The sequence below is a fragment of the Candoia aspera genome, chromosome 7, assembly GCF_035149785.1.
Source record: "Candoia aspera isolate rCanAsp1 chromosome 7, rCanAsp1.hap2, whole genome shotgun sequence".
Classification (NCBI taxonomy): domain Eukaryota; kingdom Metazoa; phylum Chordata; class Lepidosauria; order Squamata; family Boidae; genus Candoia; species Candoia aspera.
This window is the reverse complement of record NC_086159.1, coordinates 44,078,272-44,097,680: the sequence shown is the minus strand read 5'-3', so window position 1 is coordinate 44,097,680 and position 19,409 is coordinate 44,078,272. Positions and strand designations below refer to the sequence as shown.

The 19,409-nt window shown below is 36.7% G+C and overlaps 1 protein-coding gene across 7 annotated transcripts in view; it reads right to left on the bottom strand.

Moving 5' to 3' along the window:
* The window catches only part of KCNC2 (potassium voltage-gated channel subfamily C member 2), a 53,238-nt gene extending 34,314 nt beyond the window's left edge, over positions 1-18,924 (bottom strand). For all 7 annotated transcript variants that reach the window (XM_063308532.1, XM_063308535.1, XM_063308537.1 and 4 more), the window contains exon 1: positions 18,193-18,924. In XM_063308532.1, the coding sequence (XP_063164602.1) occupies positions 18,193-18,924 (732 nt within the window). The remainder of the gene's footprint in view (positions 1-18,192) is intronic.
* Between the last annotated feature and the right edge of the window lie 485 nt (positions 18,925-19,409).

Here is a 19,409-nt window from a genome sequence, read left to right as displayed (position 1 = left end):
TCTTGTCTAGTTGTTTTTGTTGTTTTTCAAAAGTTCAGTATAAAAAGACTTCTGGTATAGTGGTGGAGAGAATTAGTACCATTAATACCCTTAGTAGATTCTAGAAGCCTGATGTAAGGAGGCAAGTATGGCTTGCAAGCCATGATAAAAATAAATGGAGAGTAATTGTGGGTACTTCAGTTAGGTTGCAATGCAAGGCAGAGATGCTACTAGACAATAAAAAAGAGGACAAAACCTGTAATGCAAGAAATGTTCAGCAAGATGTGCAGCAGACATAAGAAGGTCTAATCAACTACGGCACTCTCATGTGAATATTTACTAAGCCAAATCCATGCCTCAGAAATCCAAATTCTAAGAGGATCTTGTTTGGTATTAATGCCCATATTCAAAAATGTGCTGTACAATTTTAGTTTTATTAACCCATGAGGACAAGATATTAAGCTAGGCTTAGCCTGGATTAGCCATCTCTGTTATTATAAAACAACCATGTAAAAGACTACCAGTTGAAAGCTTGCTTCTCAAGCATTCTTTCTTCAAGGAAACTGTTCCTTGAGTCATATGACAAAGAACTTTAACAGCAATCAGATGGCATTTTACTGTGGAAAATCTGTATTACAACACAGAATTTTGTGAATCAGAGCTTTATAGGAAGCTTAATTCCACTTCCAAAGAATTCAGTTTCATGGGAGAAAAAACTACACTAAATAACTCTTATTAAGCTTATTTGAACTGACACTGACCTCTTAGGTAAAAAAAAGTTCACAATGCATAGGAAGACTAGTACAGGTTGGCTGTCTACATTTATTTTCCTCTTTACAAAAAACTCCTAATAACTGCTGGTCTAAGAAATAGAATATGGTTCTCATTTTCTATATAAACCCAACTGACCAGAGCTAAATTGTTTTCGATTAATTAAAAGAACACTGAATTTTCATTTACAATAAAGTTCCAGATACTTCTTTCTGAAATAAAGGAAGTAATCCACTACCTGTGGTCTCATGAAGCCTCTAAACGCCTTTTTGGTGGGCTCTTATAATGTGAAGCTTCAAATCAGTGAGTTGATTTGATGAAGCTTCGATCAAATCACCCAACTAAAGGGGATTTACAAACTGACTTGCCTTGAAGCAATAAATTCAATTAAGTGAATCCAAAGTGCTTTGAAGCCTTCCCAAATGGTTCAGAGATTCAATGGTTTCTCAGTAATTTTGGGGCTTCTTTCAGACAACATACAATTTATTTTATTTTATTTTATTTTATTTTATTTTATTTTATTTTATTTTATTTTATTTTATTTTATTTTATTTTATTTATCATATTTTTATTACTGCCCATCTTCCCCATTCAGGGGACTCTGGGCGGTTCACAATAAAACAGTTTAAAATATTGCGACCAATTCCACATAGGGAAAATTTGGGTGGGGGGGGTTAAGCGAGTACAATGGGCTCTTTGACTTGAGATGAGGAGGTAGCCAATCCAACATCACACCTCTGCCTATTAGCCCTTTGGAGTAGCAAGGCTAGCAGTACTTTGGGCTTCCTTCATTTTCTCAGCTCTCTACTTCTTTAATGTGGCCAGCTATAAGCCTTAACTTTGCTGTCTGTTCAGCTAATGGAATGTTACACTTCCAGGTGATCTTAACAGTACAAATGGGAACTCAGCACAGCTCTCAGCTTTCTAAATACAAGTTCATACATTACTTTTAAAGTCTGCATGATTTAAATCTATTGTCAGGCTAACAATTAAAGACACTGACACACACTTTCACTGTTCTAAAACTAGGGGTGTGATAGCAAGGTTATAAATGCCCTTTTCTCTGCCAACTTTCATCTCATGCCATTGTATCTAGACTAATATTATCTGGAGTGTGACAAGGCTTTGTACATGTCTGTGGTTTGTGTGCGGGCATCTATGAATATGTACGTTCATAGTGTGTACATATGTGCATTTGTATCCCCAATCCATATAGATTGCCAGTCCCTATTTTCAGACATCATAAAAACAGAGTTTTATTTCTGTAGCATTAATTTGAACACTAAACAACACCACCACAAGTAGAAGTCATATTCAAATATCAGAATTAACCATCAAGCCTACATAACTAAAAATTTAATCACTCATTTACTGAACTGTCTTTTAATGGAAAGTTCCATTTAATTTAACATACCTCACAGTCTTACTGAATTCTGTTACACAACAATGGTGAAATACATTTAATCAGTTTCATAAATTTACTAATGAGGTGTACATACAAAATGGAGACCATGTTTTGTTTCAGACCTAGATCAGTCCATCACATTCAGCAATTTTGCCAAGACTTGTTTCTAATCAACCACAGTTTACCAGAAATAGACCTGGAACATTTTGGTGATTGTTTTTGGTTTTGGTCAAAACAAAATTTAGAGGAGTCCCAGAGTGATATCATGGGTAAGTAGGACAAGCTTGTACCTCCTGTCCCCCCTCTACCACTTCTATTACAGCATATCCCTTTAACCTTCCTGTCCTCTGTTCTTCATGACATCTTCATTTCCCATCCGACTGCTTCCAATATCCCAAAATATCTTTCTAACTAACCTATCCACCTTTTCCCAGCAAATACTGGTGCACCGACCTGTGTATTTGTTCCCTCAAATTAAAGCATCCACAACAGATGCCTTTCAAGTCTGCATTTGAACATGTCCAATGAAAAGGAGCCCACAATTCCCTTGATAGCGGTTTCCACTGATGTACATTCATTCAGAATTCACCTTTCTGTAAAGTGAATCTATTATTTTATTTATGTCTTGTGTTCTAGAATGAGGGAACTAGCTCTTAACCTTAATCTTAACCTTAACTAGATCTTAACCTTAATCTCTCGGGGATATCCATTCATGTGTTTGAAGACTGATATATCCCTTATATTCTCATATTCTAAAAGATAAATATTTCCAATTGCTTCAATCTTTCTTCAAAGAATTTTGTTTCTGGTATCCTTGTTATTGTTCACTGAAACTGTTCCAGCTTGTTTAAATCCTTCTTAAAGTGAGTTGGCCAGAACTGGATGTTATTTTGTCTAAAACAGAATAAAAATGAATTCTTACTTCTTGTGATTCAGAAGCTATATTTCTTAAGGCAATCTAAACTTGTCTTTCTGCTGCCACATCATGCTACCAACTCATATTTAGTTGAATAGTAAGCTTTGTTACAGTCTCAGACCAGCAATGATTTTTCAACATCATATGAAAATTAGGTTGGTTCACTTGGTTTGGGAGTTTTAACCAAAAAACTGAAATATAATTTCATATATTTATATGAAATATATTTTAAATAAATTACATATATAGAGAGAGATACCTAGGTACTGTAAAAAGATATATCCCATATACAGTAAATATATGCATATATTTCCCAATAAAGTGAACCCAATACCAGTAGAAAGGCATATAATTGCCAATATTTAGTTGATATAAAAAATGAAGTGGGTGACTTGTATTTCATCTCTTTCATTACTGACCTTCTTTTAAACTTTTATAGAAAAAAAATCAAAAATCTTTTCTGTCTAATATGTTGTGATAAAAGATTTATTAGACATAAGAAAACTGAAGTGAATATAATAGTAATATTTTTCCTATGGTTGATTTAGGTACAATGCATCAAAAGAACAAAATGACAAATTAATTAATGCAATTATCATTGGAGAATTGTTTTTTTTTAAGAAGCTGCAATTCATAATGATTCCAACCTTACATTACTGACAATGTATTAATAATTGCAATAATTATCATTTTAATGAATGTTCAAGTTGAAGAAAAGCTTTGCATTAAAGTAAAATAAAATAAAATAAGGTAAAATAAAATCCTACAGATATAAAATAAGATATTTTAAGATATTTAATTTGGAATTTTAATTTCTCTTCTATGTGATGTTAATTTTCAAACCAAATATCCTTTAAAATGTAGAGTTAAACATACATATATACAACAATCCACAATAAATAATAGACTATTTTTTCTTACTACAATCCTGTTTCACTTACAGATAATCTTAGTATACATCTACTGTTGTGCCATATTTGAAGAAACTTTACTCCCCCAAAATGTGTGTAATGAATCTACTACTGACTTTGGTTTTGTCGTACTACCCTATACAAAATCCTTCCCCTACCTCTTCCAAATTAGCTAACACCTCTATAACTGAACATATACTCCCAGCTAATCCTGGAACTAAACACATCAATATTATAACAATAGCAAAGTCTGACCAGAGCACTGATAGCTTTGAATTAATATTATATTGTGCCAACTTAGTAAATAATCAGGATGCACTAAGAGAAAAGTATACTGGAAGGACACTTATACCCTAAGATATAACTATTGATTAACTTAACCTATTTTTATAGGTTGCTGCACTTTAGCAAGACTATAAACTAGTTATTCCATAAAAACAATAAAATCAGTACATGAAACAAGTCATAAAAAATCAAGCCCCAAGCATCCAATAATAGCATTCAATTCTATAAATTAAAACCCCTGAAAAAACAGCTGTCTTCACCTCCTTCCCTAAGCAATAAAGGATTATATGAACAGCAAAGGAAAACAACACAAAAATTACTAACACTTGGGATTACTAACACTTTTTTTTTCCCAGGGCTGTTAACAGTCACTGTCTGTCATGAATGAACACTCAGAACAGATCTCATCCCTCCAAATTGGGATGATTTGTTATCTAGACAGATGAATATGAGATATGGCTAGGATTCTTCTTTGGAATACAGATTTCATATAGAAAGGTATCAGGAAAAGCAGTTAAACATAGTAACCCATACAACATAGTATTCATTTATCTCCCATGTGAATGGTAATTCTTGTATTCCTAGATTGCTATCACCACAAATGTCAATATCTAGAATTAGGGGAAGACAGAAGTCAATCAGTCTGCTTTGAAGGTGGAATTGGGGGCTATAAAATTGGCCTGACCTGCTCTGGGTCATTATAGAACCTTGACCCTGAGATCAAAATGTGGACTGGAAAAACGGAGTTTTGTCCTCTCATAATTTAGCATCAGAAAACACAAACAGCTGCAAATGTTTAATGGTCAGCAGAATGGGATGAAATTTGCAGAAAAGCTAGACTGGTGTTAAAGGATGAAATAATTTACATATTGTTTCCTGAAAAGAACATTTATGAAACAAGAAGCATTAAACCATATTTTTCAGTATTGTAGAAGGAGCTGAGTTGTGAATCAAGACTTTTGGGGCAATTATATTCATCCATAATTTCTAAATATGTCATATGCCTGAGATTCATTTGTTGGTCTATTTTTACACCAGAAATATCTTTTAAATTGGAACAAGAAAATAAATATTAAACACTCCTACCATCTACAATATAATGTAGTTATATAAAATCTGATCAAAATATTTATTCATCAGCTTTAACTAGGATGAACTTTAGGCAGACAACTTTTAGCCCATATTTATTTTTTTAATACATAAGTAGAGAAAAGAAAGAAAAAGACATAGCAAGAAGAATATTGTGGATTGTAAACATGCAGAAGTTGGCCTGCTGTGGATCATACTGATGCCAGAACATCTGTTTTCAACATAACAGGCTATAATAAAACTGGCACCTCCAAAAATAAGGAAATGGTGGTAAAAGTCTAATGAGCAGTTTCTCTTTTAAGTGATATTTCTCTTAGAAAATGACATTCATTTACATTTACTTTCTCTCCACCAGTTACCTTAGTTCACAACATTCTATCTTCAAGATTACATACTTCCACAATTTCATCATTTCTCTGTCCATGTTTTAGCAAGGTCACATATTTGTTCTAAGCAGAGAAAGTATTCTATGATATTAGAAATACAGTCCTAAGAAAATATACACCACTGCTACGAGATCTAACTTTCAGTCACCAGAAATTTAACACTCCTGCTGGAATATCTGCTGCAGCAAGTTAACCTTGAGAGTGCTCTGAGCTACAGACATTAATAACAAAATGTTCCCTGTGCTATGAGCAAATATATTCCTCTACACTCATATCCAAAACCTGTTGTCTATCTCCCTATTTATTTATTTTCATTAAGCAGGCAACTGAACTAGATCATGATAATGTCAGCACTTTGAAGACAATCATACAGTTGGCATTTCCCATGAATATTCATCTGATTTTTTAATACATCAGATAGGAGATTGCATTTCACCCACACCAACAAAATTCTGTCAAAGATGTAAAGGACAGTTTTGTAGGTAGATCCATATCTACCATCCATGTTCCATACAGATAATGGAAGGTACACTTCTGTTCCTTATCTTATAGAAGAAAAGATCTTTAACTATGGGCTGCATTGCCTTTTCTATTTAGAAATGGAGTATCTCCCAGAATACTTTTTGAGATAAGTAAAGGGATTCCACAGCTTAATTTCTTTCTCAGTGATAGCACAGTGAGCATCCTTAGGATACTATTTCTTACAGAGAATGTATCTATACCTAGAAAGATCAGAATTGTACAAGCCATGGTATTCCCTGTGACACTCTATGGAAGCAAAAGTTGGGCTTTGGAGAAGCAGGATAGGAAGTGCACTGACGCCTTTGAATTCGGTGTTGGAGAAGGCCCCTGAGAATACTGTGGACACCCAAGAAAACAAATCAGTCAGTTATCAAGCCAATCAACCCAGAGTTCCAACTCTGCTAACTTTCAAATAGAAGTCCTGCAATATAGTATTTCATAGCAACCAAATATTGGTGAGGCAAGGAGGTTCTGGGGAATTTAGTAAGTTCTTTACCATGGTCAGATCCAGCAGGAATTTTTATATGCTTACTTGATTATGTTATGCGGACTATCGATAAGCCATTCTCTCTACTTTCTATGCCTTTCTGTGTTTTTATAGCTGAATAATTCCTTCAGTGTTAGATACCACATTATTATTTTTAATAAAGCAGTAAACATTTAAACTATATTCCATGTAGCAAGGCTACTTTCTAATGAACTAGCAAATGAGGCTGATATATCACAATGCAAGAACTGGATGAGGGTTAATGAAAGCCTGCTTCTAAACTGTCGTTTCCTTTTTTTTTTTAATGGCCTGGAAAGACTGTAAATTCCATTGAAATAAACAATTTATGTCATGTTAAATATGACTATATTTAATATTACTGTGTAATTCTCTGTACTCTTAGGCTATTTACATTCTATTGAAGGCAATGGGATTTAAGCAGCCTAATTATGCATAATATAAAGATATCACCTTAAAGGACCTACATGAATAAACCAAGGGATCAACTGTTAGAAAAGTATTTTAAAGGTTAAGGCATATTATTTACAATTAATCTGCAGAAAGATTCCCCAATATTAAAGTTTAAATTTGAAATGTTCCTTATTTCATTGTGTACAGTAGCATCACAACTTGAATTTCTCTGTACCACTTTAAAGCTATTTCTTTGATAACTCCTTTTCTTCTATTTCTGTCTAAATGGTAAGCTTGGGCTGCAATGTTTTTCATCTGGATTTCAAAAATATGTCATAGTTAATGAGCCTCTTTCAAATCAGACTGTCAGGCTGCAGCTGGCTCTTGGTTCTTGGATACGTATTCAAGGCAATTTACCTACAGAAATTGTTATGGTTTCTACTGTGTTAAAGGCAGATTGGCTTATATTTACTTCTCCGTTTTCTATGCCAGATGCTACTTTTGTCAGCTAAAAAGAATTTGACTCAAAGGCTACATAGAATATGGATGTGGTCTGACAGATTACCACAAAACTGAGCCCAGGACAGAAGGGGAAATTCTGTGTAGTTTTTAATGCACACAAAAAATATCTAATTCATCCTCTGCCTGATTCAAAATTCTGCACTGAGGTTCCTCTCTCACAATCCAATATGTAGTTTGGGTATATAGTACGCTAAGTATCAGTGCACATTCAACAGGAAAAAATATTCTTTAAAAAACTGCCAGTTCTGAAAGTCTCAGAACTTTTTGATTCAGATATTGGCAGGTCCATCCTCAAATCAGAATGATCCTTGTAATCATTTGTACTAATCCCAGACTTTTGAATGGGTGGCAACATTACAGAGGGTGGAACAACTTATTACAGTAGGTTGAGTCCATAATTGGCTGAAAACCACACTCAGAGAATCAGCAGTAATGGCTCTACATCAAATTGAGAACAATAACCAGTAGGATTCCCACAGGTATCTGTCTTGGAGCAGTATTATTAAACATTTTTATTCATGACCTGGATAGCATGATTGATGAGCTGCTTATCAAATTTGGAGATGATGCAAAATTGGAAAGTTTGACCAGGATGACAGAATGTGATTGCAATCTGGACCACATGAAAAATTGGACTGAAAAGGAAGCTGTTATTACATTTAGAGAGGAAAAAAAATAACACAGAGACAAGTTGGGGATTCATGGCTTTGGAGTATTACTTCAACAGAAGGAACTGGGTGTTGTCATTGGTAGCAAGATGAACATGAGCCGGCAGTGTGAGACAGTTACTAGAAAAGCTAGCACACTTCTAGGCTATGCAAGAAGTATTGTACTAATATGAAGGCCTTATTCCCCTCTGCTCTGCACTAATGAGAGCATACCTGACGTATGGTATGTGCTTCTGGTCATTATATCTCCAGAAGGATTTGGACAAGTTAGAACAGATTCAGAAGAGAGTGGCAAAGGTGAAAGATAGACTTGAGTGGAAGAAATTTGGATGTTCAGTCTGGAGAAACAAAGACTGACAGAAGACATGACATCAGTGTTCAGGTACATAAAAGGGTGCCATAGGGAAGATGCTCAGGAACTATTTTCCATCGCCACAGAAACTAGGACCAGAAATAATGGGTATAAGGTGGAGGTACCTAGATTGAGTTTAAATATAAGGAAAACTTAAAAGATCTGTATAACAGTTAAACACTCCATCTTGACAGATAGTTGTCAACCTCCCCACTTTAAATATTATCAGTGCAGGATTGACCATTTCTAAGGCATTCTGTTCCACAGAATAATGGCTCTTGTTTCTTCTAACTTTTAGTCAAATTCCACTTTCCTGCCATTTTACCCACTGTTTGTTGTTCTGCTCTACAGAATAACATACAACTCCTTCATCTTCTGCAAGTCAGTTTTTGAGATACTTGAATATTACTACCATGTCTCCCCTTGATCTTATCCCCTCCAGCTAAGCATACCAAGCTCTTTCAACCAAGCCTCACTGATTTTGATTTCCAGGCTCCTGGCTGTTCCTGTCTAGACACACTGTGGTTTGCAAATATCCAGTTAAAAGGTGTTTCCTAGACATGGATGTCCACAAAAGGATGCTAAGGGGGAGGAAGTGACAAAATGAGTGCTATGAAATCATTACACAAACTCCACACTTTTGTACTTATGTGACAGTGCTGCACACAAGTATGTAATGGAGAGAGCTTGCATTGTGACATCTAGACACATGATTCATTGTTTTGGTGTTACTGCAGTAAGCTTCTATATCCAGTGCGTTTTATTCCAAATGCACGCTGAATAATGCAAAATACAGTTGCACTATTATTTATTATTGTAGTGGATACAATGATTCTATTAATGCAGATTACAGAATTTACAATATTCCAATGCTCCATGTTCCATTTCTAATTATATTATTCTCTCTATTATACCTTGTAATTTCAAAGATACTTCTCATTTGGGAAGTACAGTGTGTAATTAAAATCCCATAGGCTAATATAAGAAACTATATGAAAAACCATGTGAAAAGCATCAGGTAAAGGACAATTGCAACGGAGTATTCAGGTTACTTCAGCCTATCAGTATTTTTCTGATGCTGTATATTGTTAGGCCCTATAAGTTTAGCTAGTGCTAATGCCAGGCTCTTTGGGGGGAAAAGTTCCTTTAAGAAGTTTGTTGTGATAGTTAATCCTGGTGCTTTTATTTACAATCACATTTCAAAGCTGAAATAATTTTCTGTGGAATTTTCTTCTCAAAAAATAAGTCCACAAGTAACAAGATACTGTTCACATATGAGTCATTCAAACAACTGCAAATATTATAGAAGGCAATGTGCCTTGTGATAAAGTAAAACATGAATGCTTTTTAAAGGATATTTTTCTCTTATCACATCTCTAGTTCCACAAAATTGAATTTGAGTTCTTAACTTTTTATTCCTTTAACAAATAGCAGCTTTTCCATGATGAAGGATATCAGATCCAGAACTTTGCTGTGTCTGGAATTCTAAAGTTCACTTATTGCATGTAATGAATTGGATGGACATCCCCTGCCTCTTGTTGTTCCTACAGTCCTTAAAATATATGCCAACATGAAATTAATGGTTATAGGATTGAAAGGTCTCGGAATAATCTCCATTCCCTGTAAAACACAAAGAACTAAATAACTTCACACAAATGCCCCCAAACCTGTACAACTACTGACCTAAAGGGTTTGTTTGCCAATAGAATTAATACCTTTGATCTCCTCTTTCAAATGCTAGTTTAAATACTGAGCATGGCATCATCTAGTATCTTTACAGGACTGTTTTAGCAGAGATAAGCTTGTTTCAAAACTTTCCAAAAATCAAAATGTCCCTGTATAAAGAAAAACTAGCACATAAGGGAGAATTCCAATGAACCATTTTCTCTGATATGCTTGTAGTGTACATGTAGTTTGCACACCAGATAGATATTAAATGCAATATCAATCAACTTTAGAATTATTTGACCCACAAAATAATCCTGTACATGATTACTCACAGGATGGTCTAAATTTAAGTAGGTCTCACACCCAGTTGCAGTATATATTTATGTACTATCCCCAGTGGGATGGGGAACTTGTGCACACCAAATATTGTTGAACTGCAACTCTTATGAAATCAGCCAGAATTATCAATTATAAAAAAGGATACTATAACAATACCAGGATAATCTGGCTTATTCCTAAACTAGAATCCCGTAATAGTGAGTTGGTCAGAACTTAAGTGATATCAAATAAAATACTGTATTAGTAGAAATAATGTAATATTCTGGGTATTAAAAAACTGTAGTGAAATCATTATGAAATTAATGGATTTCTTCAGTTAATAGAGCATACACAAATTTGTAATAATTTTTGGAATTTCATTCATGGGTTCACACTGGATTAGGCCATGAGGCATATCTCATGATGCTTCATTTTAGTTTTTTTCATTTTCTTTTAGATAATTCCATGCTGCCTTTTCTTTCTATGTAGAATGTATCTACCATTCACAATATTTGTCATCTAGTTATTTATTATATGAATCCTTAAAAGAAATGAGGAATTCACGGAAGGAAGATGTTCCTATACTATTGACCTGTGCCCTTGAAATGGCTCTCCAGATTTTGGTCCTTCCTGAACTGTGTGGGCTGTGGCTACTGTGAGAGGAACACCCATTCAAAATCAGATGGACTCCAATTGATTTGGAGCAATTCCTTCTTTCCTCAGCAGCCCTTCACATTCAATCTCACATTATTCAAGATTACTTGAATAATAAGAAAAAATGAATTAGTAAAAAGATATTTATATCTGTCTATCTGTCAAAATGCTGAATTTGAAATGTTAACAACTGTTAACTGAGTGTGTATATAAACTACATATTGTTTGGTTATTAGTGTGAAAAGTAGTTCATGAGATGCTAAGGTACTGGCATGCAGTAGTAACAGTATTCTGCATTATTTTTGCACTGCTTTTCACCACAACATTGCTCTTCCCAAAAACTTACAAGCTTTGCTCTGTCACATAAGTCAAACCGATGACATGCCAGAGGTCCCCTGACTGTACTTCCTGACTTAAACACTTAAACTTAAACAGTTAAAGAGTAGACCAGGAGATTGAAGGAGAAATATTTGGAAGAATGCCAAATAATTTGCCTATAGTTGTCACTACATCTAATATGTAATCCTTTTTTGCTTTTGCTTTACTACAGTGACTCTCTGAAAACAAGCTACAGATAATTTTATAATTGTCTATACTACCGTTCATGACTTTTTATGTTTTTCCTTATTCTGATTTCAACACAATACATGTATTGCAGTGTGTATCCTTTCAAACTGCCTCAGTTAGTCTATTGCATTAGCAGTGCTTTTCTGTGGAATATCTAAATGGTGCTAGAATCTCCAATCAACCTTGCCTTATGTGGGACATTTGGTCTAAATGAGATTGCCATACTAAATCTATTGCAGTAAAAATAACTAAAAATTTTGTAACACTAAAAATACTAACAAATGTATCATGGTAGAAGCGATGACAAAACAAATATGTTAAAAATGTTAACTTTTAAAAGGTCATATTATCTTGAATTCTGAAACACCCTAGCACACTGAATGACAGATAAAGGTTTTGTTTTATTTCTGCCTTCTAGATATTCTGAGAAATATGTAAAATAAATATATTTTAATGTGCCTTCAGTATATTGACCCTGTGTAGCTAAAATTAGGGCAAGAAGTAATTACAAGGGCAGATTAATTATTTAGACTGTTTTTTTTACTTGATATCACTTTCACTACACTCCTTATGAAGCTTAGAAAAAAAAATCTTAACTAATTCTAGGTTACAGCATCATATTTCCAGTTACATGAACAACAAAGCAAATGTGTTTCCCCATCATCTTCCCTTCGCTGAATCCCATCATTGCAAGATCATGCACTATACCACTGAGATTTGTGACAACACAGTCAGGTTCAGAAGACTCTTCTCAGTTATTTTTACTGTAACTGTCCATTTCACATGCTCATTACCAGATATATTTTATATTTAAAAATATTTAAATATAAACAAATGTTGAAATCTGAGAAAGTGCCCATTCTGTTTAGCCATTTAAACACACACACACACAACACACACACACACACACTTGACTGTGAAGCTTTCCAATTTAAAAGCCCACATTTTATTTATCTGGAACTGCATGTGTGAACATTACAGTTTCAAGCCAACTTCTGTTCCAGATAGACTTACGCAAACTATGGCTGAATCATGACTTTGAAGTGTTTCTTTGGATTACTGTAGCATATCTGAATTTGGACATACGCACATACGTTTATATACAACCGTTGTTTGAAATGACATTGTAGATAATCCACAAAATGTTTATGGCAAAATAATGGGAAATATTTTCTAAGAATAATAAATGGCAGAAGGGTGCTATTTTTGATGAAAACAAGAAGTCAGAAGCTGATCTGTTTCCATGGCAACAAGAGGAGCACTAGACAGTTGAGCTGAAGATAGGGAAAATGCAGATGCTGGGCAGTAAGGAATCTCATTCCTTCTGCCTCTCTAACAACAAAGAGCCAGGCATCTGACTGCTTTTTCTCAAGCTATTTCAAAAATGTTAAAAGAATCCCCTAAACTTTAATTTATACCAATTCTGGAAAATAAGAACACTATATAATGTAATAGGACTCATAGCAAATGTTCCATATTGCCATGGTCGTATTTAATAATAATCTTTTCATGTCACAGTCTCTGAAGAACAGTCATTGTCAAATAGTATGACAAAATGAAAGCAACCATCCTTAATAAATATGAAGCAAGTGCATGAGTCACAGGAAACCTAAAATTAACAATCAGTCCTCCCTTTTTCTTATAGCAATTGCTCACTCTTCACCCACATCCAGTTAGAGTGTTAATCCATGAGGATCAACTGCCTTCATACATTGATCTTCACCTGATCCAAAGTACTCTGCTAAGCACCATATGTAGTTAGTTTCTATTGTGCTCTTTAAAGACAAAACTTAATATATTAAATACTTGGTAAGAAGTATGAAGTTTGATTCTTTGTTTTACCAAGATACAGTTGAAACCTTATTGCTTGATTGCTATTCAAAGTCACTCTCACTGTAGAAATCTTCCATGCCTGAAATCTGTTTGAGGTGAGTCTAGCTGATCACAGGAACCATAATAGTATCATCTGCCTCTGGCAATGTAGCACTGGCCAATGAATCTCTTGTGATTCAAGATGTTCATTCCTTTCCTTAGTGATTGCTTTAGAGAAGAAAATGCCAATCATCTAATCATCTAGGCTAAGTGAGGGAGATCAGATATAGATGGCTATAGCTACGTAGAAACTTTTAAAAGGTCTAAGGTCAAGGTCACATTCAAAAGCAGGGGAAAAGGAAATGCTAAAATTCTAATATAATCATATGTTTCTTTGCATTTATATTTAATACAAACTATATTATAAATCATCTTGTGAATCAAGGACTAACCCAATGGTTTGGGGGGGGGTTGGTGCCTTCAAGTCATTGTTGAGCCCCGGCGACTGCCTGTACAAGTCGGTGCAGTTTTCTTGGCAAGGTTTTTTAGAAGTGGTTTGCCATTGCCTGCTTCCTAGGGCTGAGAGAGAGTGACTGGCCCAAGGTCACCCAGTTGGTTTTGTGCCTAAGGCGGGACTAGCACTCACCATCTCCCATGAGCTTCCAGGTTTCTAGCCTGGTGCCATAACCGCTACACCAAACTGGCTCTCATGAAACTGTTATGTCACGTATATATACAGCAACACTAAGCATGCTTATTCAAAACTAAGTCCCACTGAGTTCACTGGTATTTACTCTCTAGTAAGTGCGTTTAGGATTAATAGTAATCTAAGAATCTTGGGGGATCTAGAAATTAAAATAAGGCAGAAACAAAGGTAATTATATGAAAATGGGGCCCCAGATATCAGTAAAGAAAACTGAATAAAATTTCTTAAAATGTTAAGGACACCTCTATATGTTGTAAAAACATGTTAATGAAATACAGTTTCTGATGAATAAAGAAATTCAGTATTTTATCATACAGGAGCAAGACAATCTCAACCAACCATTCCCAATATAATAATTTCCAGATCTTTTTATCTTTGAAAGGTAGAAGTTATGTGCCAATAATTCCGAAAGTTGCTGGTTGGAGAAGAGTGCTATGTCTACTTCGACTTAGACACACAATGCTGATAAGGTCATTAAACTTCTAAGTAGTTCAATCACTATCATGTATTTTTAGTGAGGTTCATATGCATTTTTTAAAATTATTCTTCATTTTTTCTCGTGATATTGCTCAACTATTTTATTTATCACGCCAATAGACAGTAATACAAGTATATATACTTTAATAACAACATTTTATATTACATTTATGTTGTTCTTTCTGAGCTGATATACTCTATATGCTTCAGCAAGTAACAGCATATAGTTGCCCTTGAAACTTGAACTTTGGAGGAGGGACTTCCTGGGGTTTCCAAGGGTGTAGACTAGGTTGGAAAACTGAAATATATCCCGGAAGAAGCCAATGTGAACAGCTTCTGTTTTGTTACTATATTGTATTATTACCAAGAAAACTACTGTATGGATGTATCCATATAGTTACCAGGAGTCAAGCTTGATAGCCACATATATCTATTTCTTACATATATATTGTATTTCAGAAAAGTATACTTTAGTAATCTGCAAGTTCCATTCATGTCATACAAGGAAAATATATAAACAACCTTCTTTGGGATGGCTTAGTAGATTAATGGGGAATAATTAAGAATGGGGACGGGAGGCTTGAGGAGAAAAAATATGTATTTCCTTCCTACATCCCCAGCTGAAAAAAAAAATGGGACACACTTATTCTACACCCTGGCTCTCTAAACTTAAGTTCAGAAGTTTTCTGAAAGAAATTATCTTACCAGAAAAATGCGGCAGGCAAGTTGGCGAGGAGAGAGTTAGTGAAACCACTGAGATTTCTCAGTATTCTCCCTCTACTCATCCTCCCAAGTCAAGTGCTCAGTGTACACAGATCTCCTTTTCATCTGTAGGATATATGCTGGCTGGTCATATGCAGCCATAGCTATGAAGAGAATAGGTAAGCAGATAACATGAAGGAAAGCTTAAGCCGAAGTAGAAAATGGATGAATAGGCTTGTGCCACATTAGTTTTTTACGTGTCTGGTGCTTATGCTTAAAACAAGTGGCTTGGAACAAATTTACCACACCAATGGAATCCTAGAGGCTTTTGATATGAGTGGTGGCTTTTAATATAACAAAAACTGCATTTTCCCCCACTCTCATCACCCCCACTCCCCACTGACAGTCTTTTCCTACAGGCAGTTAGTTTATACAACCAGAGTCTATCTCTCCATTACAAGGTGGACAGGTGGACTACTAAAAGATCTCAGTTCCAACAGGAACACTATAGTGAAAGAGCAAATGGAACAGAAGTATCAGTTGAAGTTGTTGCTTCAGATATCAACAGTATCTAGATGAATATGAGAATAAAGTGAAAGTGAAGTTAAATTTTTTGGCTTAATTACAAAACTGACTCTTGTAATTTATGTAAAACTGCTTAGCTGATATAATATTACCAGGGACTTTTATAACTTTTAATGTCAGTTTTTCTATTAAGCAGTCAGCTACAAGTCTTATTTATTAACCTTTCTATGCTATTATGTATTTTAAAACACAACTGGTCACATTTTTGTTTTGTTTTGTTTGTCCTGGCTTTTTCCTCTGCACCACACTTTTTGAAATTGAATTAATTTAAAACAATGTTCATTACCAAGTCATATTCTTATGATTTCTTGTTCTTAAAAAGAAACTCCATTGTCATTTGCCCCTCAATAATTGATATTCAAAATAAACTGCCCTTAAATAGATTTCATCAGTAATTCTTCACATACACATTTTCATTCCATGAAAAGTTTTAATCGATTAAATCATCTAAGTTAGTAATTATTTTCAGACTGCAAGTGGTGATTCAGTATTTTAATGCATCCAAATAAACATGTATCTCTGCACACTGAGGTCCAACATATCAGGCAGATGGTAATGCTGTTTGGAATGTTTCTACATGAAACACTAGCTTTCTGTGGGTTTTAGATGAGGAAGCACTTAATTCATATGATTCAGGAAAAATCTTGCCAGTTTGTTGTGATGCATAAGTGGACTGTTAGTTTATTTGGCATTTGTTTGCATTTTGATCAGTGGATCTTTATTCAGAGATGTGCTAGCCAGTTCCAAGTATAGGGCTGTAAGTTGTAAATTGCCCATTCTGTTCTACTTCCCTGACAAAGGTACTTTACAAGATTTCAGTTCAGTTCTGTGCAGATTTACTCACTCATATTTTTCTGGGACTCATACCTCTAATATACTGTTATGGATCAGAGGTTTTGCTGCAGAAAAAGGGGGAAAAATCAGCATGTGCTATTTGTCCTGTTACACACTTGACATTCTGTTCTCATTCAGGCTTACTTCATGTCTATAGATCCTTCTGAAGTTTCACAACTTTGTTATTTAATAACATAGTGAGTGAAATAGTACATAGCTTCATGCCAGTTTTTGATATTGACTTTTCCCACAATTCCTCTTGTAAACAGTGTTCTCTTTCACACACTTGACTTCCAAGATACTAGAAAACTAAGCCATTTCCTGTATGTGTACCACCTCTTCCTGACATAGAGAAATCCAGACTTCAATATGGTGTTCCCACATCCAACCATTGTCATCACTTTTTAAAGAAAGTTGGACAGAAAATCTATTCTGACAAAATAACTTCACAGACATACACCAATCTGAGCTATTAGTGAAACAATCATATGACAAATATACAGATATAAGGTGGACTTCTTTCTATGCATCTGTATTTGGTGATGGTTAGTCTTCTGTAAGAGAATGGGAACTTGGTTACCCTCCCTTTATATGACATGCCTGCCTTCTAATTTCATACCCACTTAATAAAACAGGACAAGTATTGTGCAATATCTGGGCATTGAAATAATGTGCATAACCATCCCTGGAGCATCCTCATATGCCCACACCTATTTTGTGTAATGCCAATATATCACTATTTCAGCTACTTAAGCCACAGATACCTAAAAGACTAATGCACACGGCAAGATCTTGTTAACATGAGCGGTTTACCTGAGATTTGTATGTTGGCAAGGAATTTACCTGTGCCAGTGCAACATCTGTTCCAGTCACCATTATAAGCCTTGGTTTGCCTTATGTGAAATGGGGGAAAAAAGACAGCCTTCCCCAAACTGGCTAGATTTTGAGCAGAAACCACATTGGGAAAGGTTGAAGTAAGGTGCCTCTTATGGTGGTGGTGGTGTACAAAATAAAAATAGTAAACATTACAACTCCATTTCGTTCAGGAGTTACTTTTGAACAGACCCATGCAGGACGGTGCAGCAGCGCCCTTTCCGAGATTAGGAGCGCTTCCTCCACCCTGTCTAGGCGTGCTCTCCCGCCTTCCCCGTCGCGTCCCCCTTACCCTGGCGGCGCGGGAAGAGTAGGGGTCCTCGAAGAGTGCCCACATGCGCGGTTGGAGCCTCTTCCAGCGGCCGCCCTTGCCGTCGAGAGGAGAACCGTTAGCGGAGGAAGACGAGGAGGCGCCCAAGGCCCCTACGTCCTCGATGCCCAAGCGCTTGGCGGCTAACTCGTCGTCGTCGGGGTCGCCAGGCGGCTCGCCGGTGATCAGGTCGGGCGCCTCGAAGATGTCCAGCGCCTCCTCAGCGTCGCGATGCTGCCTGTAGGTCATCCAGCAGCAGGGCTCCACGTCGGTTTCATCGATGCCCCAGAACGCCAGCTCTTCCTCGAAGAGCGGCCCGCACACGTCGGCGGGGCAATGCAGCTTCCCGGTGCGGTAGTAGTTGAGCACGTAGGCGAAGACCCCAGGGTGGCGGTCGAAGAAGAATTCGCAGCACGCGCCGCTCCCGCCACGTGTGACGCCACCGCCATTGGCGCGCGAACTCCAGCCGCTCCCGCCCACAGCATCCAAGGGGCCGCCGCCGCCGCCACCTCCAGGGTTGGGCGCCGGGTTGGGGGCGGGCAGAAGCGGCGGCTGATGGTGCTCCTCTCCGCCGCCAGGGGAGTCGCCTTGGGACTGGCAGGCGAGCAGAGCCAGCCGGGTGCCCGGCAGCGTTTTCAGGGTACTCCGGTAGGTCTCGTGCCTGGTGCCCCCGACGTTGAGGATCACCCTCTCGTTGTCCTCGAGCTTCCCCATCTCTGTGACTCAGACATGACTGCGGGCGAGAAGGAGAGAAGAGACACGGCAATGTGCAAGGCGCTTATTTTAAGGCCGCCTGTGGAAAGACAATACAGTACTGAGTGCCAAGGAAGCCAGTGAGGTGCTGGGGGAGGAAGGAGCCTCCTCCCACCGCGTCCTATGGGAAAACGGAAGGGATCTTAAAGGAAGGGCCCACACCCAGGAACAGGAACAACGCCAGAACCATGGCCCTGGGAGCCCTCTTTCCAACTTACTATACACATCCTTTGGAATCCGGCTCCTGCTTGTACCTACAGTCCCGACCATCAGAGAAATCGTCCCACTCTGGTAGCTTCGTTTCCCTTTTTCCCCTGTTTTTCCCTTCTACGCTCTTGCCCTTGACCAAAATCAACCCCTTACCGCATCTCCTAATTTGCCCCTTCAAACTTCTTTCCAAAGTGGGGCTAGCAGACAGGTTACTGGACGCCAGCAGCGAGAAAGTT